General features: G+C 25.0%; 1 protein-coding gene across 1 annotated transcript in view; it reads right to left on the bottom strand.

Annotated features, from left to right (window-relative positions):
- Positions 1–1,424: 1,424 nt before the first annotated feature.
- The window catches only part of LOC126905892 (fatty acid synthase-like), a 16,065-nt gene continuing 13,739 nt past the window's right edge, over positions 1,425–3,750 (bottom strand). Inside the window, exons 28-31 of the mRNA XM_050686013.1 lie at positions 2,730–2,948; positions 2,417–2,671; positions 2,028–2,261; positions 1,425–1,950 (exon numbers count right to left, since the gene is read on the bottom strand). Of these exons, the coding sequence (XP_050541970.1) occupies positions 1,837–1,950; positions 2,028–2,261; positions 2,417–2,671; positions 2,730–2,948 (822 nt within the window). The 3' untranslated portion in view covers positions 1,425–1,836. The remainder of the gene's footprint in view (positions 1,951–2,027; positions 2,262–2,416; positions 2,672–2,729; positions 2,949–3,750) is intronic.

Here is a 3,750-nt window from a genome sequence, read left to right on the forward strand (position 1 = left end):
ATCTTATCCACGATTGACGCAACACCTATACTTCCTCTTATATGCTCGTTCCTTATCCTATCTTCTCTAGTCACTCCACTCATCCAACTAAGCATTCTCATCTCTGCTACACTTATTCTCTGCTCTACTTTCTTATCAACCGCCCAACACTATTAACCATACATCATAGCTGGCCTCACAATTTCATACTAAATTTAAAAACTATAATTAGTATTTATTCATATATTATATTTTAAAATCAAAGAACTACTAATCAGGATATAATTAAAGAAATAAGAGTTCATGTTGCTTTTAAAATATTTCACCAATTTCTCTAAAGGAAACACTATCTACAGATTTGCATCGAAGCGTTTCTTATGATAGTGATTTTAATCACTGTCAGATATCATCTATACTTATCTCATCTATGCCACGTCTATACTGTGCCTCGACTCCACTGTGCTACCGTTTTTTTAAATTAATTTCTTAATTTTTATAAACTTATTTTTAAAAGTTCATTTTCAAAAATATTTTTAAATTTATTCTTTAATGATGCATTTATGAAAATTTTGATTGCTACTTTTAAGTATAAGGTCTATGTAAAAAATAAATAAATTAGTATCAATTACCATATTAGTGATAATATGGTATAAAAAATTTAGGCAACTAGTGATNTGATAATATGGTATAAAAAATTTAGGCAACTAGTGATGCCATGAGAATTTTTCACATTTTTAAATACTTATTTAACAGTATTTAAAAAAATAGCTAATGGTCAATGTTATATTTTTAGCACTGGCCTCTTATCATTTAATGTTAGTGTAGTATATTATACTTAAATATAATGATTAAATAATATATAATTATACATAATATATGCATTTTGAACTATAAAAAAATTCAAAACTATTAAATAAAAATCTGTAATGTTTGAAATTATCGTTAATATTATGCTTATTAAGATCTTTAATATTAAAGCCGCATAATTTTCATATGTAGCGAAAAGATTGTAATATCCAAACTAAATATTTTGTAGACATTCTTTTATTTAAATAAAAATTGTTTTTCTTATTAATATAGTAAGAATAAAATTTAATATAGTAAAAATTCATTTTTTATTATCTTAATAAGGAGATATGATTAATAACTGAAAATTTTGGCACATAGAAGGTTGGGATTAAGGAGTTGTAATCCTCATCCCTCGTAATTGAAAAAATTATTGAATTTTAGTTGTTTTGCCCTTTTCTGCAAGTTTATTTTAGAATTTTAATCCTTATAATCTTATGCTGAAATTAAAACTTATGTTATTTATAATCTAGTTCAATGAGTATTTGTGATAAATGGCTAACTATGGATTCAGAGAATTTATCATAAATATATTCAGAATTTTATTCTATTACAATTTTAACTATTTCGATACATAGTTAAAATAAAATAATTAACACTTTCATAATTTCAAAACAAAATTTATATTACTAATTATATATAATATAATATAATATTTATATATAATATAAATCTTAAAACATAATTAACACAAAATTGGAATGTGTCAGAACAAATAATTTAAGGTCATTAACAAAATTTTATATCTTATTCTTGTATGTTAATAATTGCTAAAGCCAATGGACAATTTTCACGTATATATATTTTACAATATTACACAAGCACAACAAAATTAAAAAAAAATATTACAACAATATAATAAAGTTATATTTTACTTAAACCCCTCATTATTGAAAAAAAAAAATGAGGTTTATAATTTAATATAATTAAATGAAAGTATAAAAATAGTTAATTAATTTTAATCTACAAATTTTTTAACATAAAAATGTCATATATATAAGTCAGATATAGTTATTTAGTAAGAGAGGAAGAAATAATTTGAGCTATAGAATTAGCCGATTCACCTTTCACTATTTGTCTATGATCTCCAGAAACAGAATGAACTTTGACTGTACCTTTGCATAACTAAACAAAAATCAGAATTAAATTAAGACACAATTTTAGATAAAACAAATTTATAATTGCTCAATGAGGATATTTACAGGTTTCAGTCCATAATCAGGTCCTAGAGAAACAAAATTATCTTTGGCTGTTACTAGTGTGATATTACCACTAAATTTTTCAGGTTTATAATAGAATGAAACATAGAGCTTGCCATGAAAAAGTTTGGCAGCAGTTTTCAATTCTTCTTTACTCACTGGTAAGTCAGATAGGATATTCACTACTTCATCAAGTTGATCTTCTTGAGTTTTTTTTGATGATATTTGGTCAAACACCTATTCATATATAAATTATAGGGTTTGATTAAAAAAAAAAATGATGAAAATTAACAATATTATTATAATATTCAAATATAAATATACTAATTATTCAACACTATTCGAGAAGTATACGTGTAATATTAAATAATATTAAATCAATGAAGACTTACCTTTTGATAATCTAGTTCTTTAAATAACATTACAAAATATGTGTAAGCATCTCTGTCATCAACTTTGTTATCAGAATGTCGGTTTTTAAAAGCATTTTGATGAGTTAAAACATATACAGGTGATCCATCTAAGAGAACAAGGTTGACTTTTTCACCTAACGCTTCAAGGTTCACACCAGTTTCATATGCCACTGCAGCGCCAAATGAATAACCAACTAAATTATAAGGACCAGTTTTTTGAATTTCTTTAATTTTCTAAAAGAAATAAATAATTAGCTTAAGCTTGTTCAGCATAAAAAATTTAAAAACTTACAGAAATAAAGAATTTAGCTAAAGATGTCATGGAATCTGTAGGAACATCTTCAGTACACTGAAGTCCGTAAACATTAAATGATAATTTATTAGCAATTTCTTCTAATGATGAAACAAAACCTTCAATGGCACTAAACATAAACAAGTTAGGTTTGGTGTTTTCATCTTTTTTCATGCTGACTACTGTTTCATGAGGAACTAAATTATTATCAAATTGAACCTATTTAAAAAATAAGTATATTAATAAATATAAAAACCCAGCACAGGGGGACTGTCAGACTTTCCGGAACATTTTCAAAAGTCAAGTTGAAAAAGTTCTACTTTCTATATGCATTTTTATTTTTTGAACCCCCCCTGTATTAAGGGAAATGGTCCGATTTAAAAAAAAAGTATGTCGAATTAAAGAGGTATATAAATATTATTTCTTATAAAAAAATTGTATTGATTCAATACATTTTTCATAGATTTATAGCGTTATAAAGTTAAAAATAGGAAAAAGAATTTTTTTACAAAAATCGTATTTTTTTTATTAACTTTGATGACTGTTTTCACCATGAAAACAAAATAAAGTCCGAAATTTTTTTTTTAATATTAAAGTATATTACATAAGCTTTAATTTAAGATATATATAAAAGTGTCAGTATTTCCGGAACACTTTCAAAAGTTAAGTTGAAAAAGTTGTCATTTTGAATCCCCCCATGGGCAGGTTTAGGGTCAAATTTATAAAAAAAAATATACCAAGTGATAGGTAAAAACATCAAGCATCTATAAAAAAAAAATTATATTGATTTGTTCATTTTTGAAAAAGTTATGGCAGTTTTAAGTAAAAAAAATTGAAAATTTTTCGAAAATTAGCGATTAAAATTTTTAAATTTGTAATTTTTTTGGAGATTTCCCCCATTTGCGGGGAACGAGGGAAAATTTTACAATTTTTGAGGGTAATGTCTTCGACTAGATACGATCTTTTGACGTATCGTTGTAAGAAATCGGTTCGGTGAGAGCTAAGAAAAAGTGGTGACAAA

This window comes from Daktulosphaira vitifoliae, unplaced genomic scaffold (assembly GCF_025091365.1).
Source record: "Daktulosphaira vitifoliae isolate Bord-2020 unplaced genomic scaffold, ASM2509136v1 Scaffold_4, whole genome shotgun sequence".
NCBI classification, from domain to species: domain Eukaryota; kingdom Metazoa; phylum Arthropoda; class Insecta; order Hemiptera; family Phylloxeridae; genus Daktulosphaira; species Daktulosphaira vitifoliae.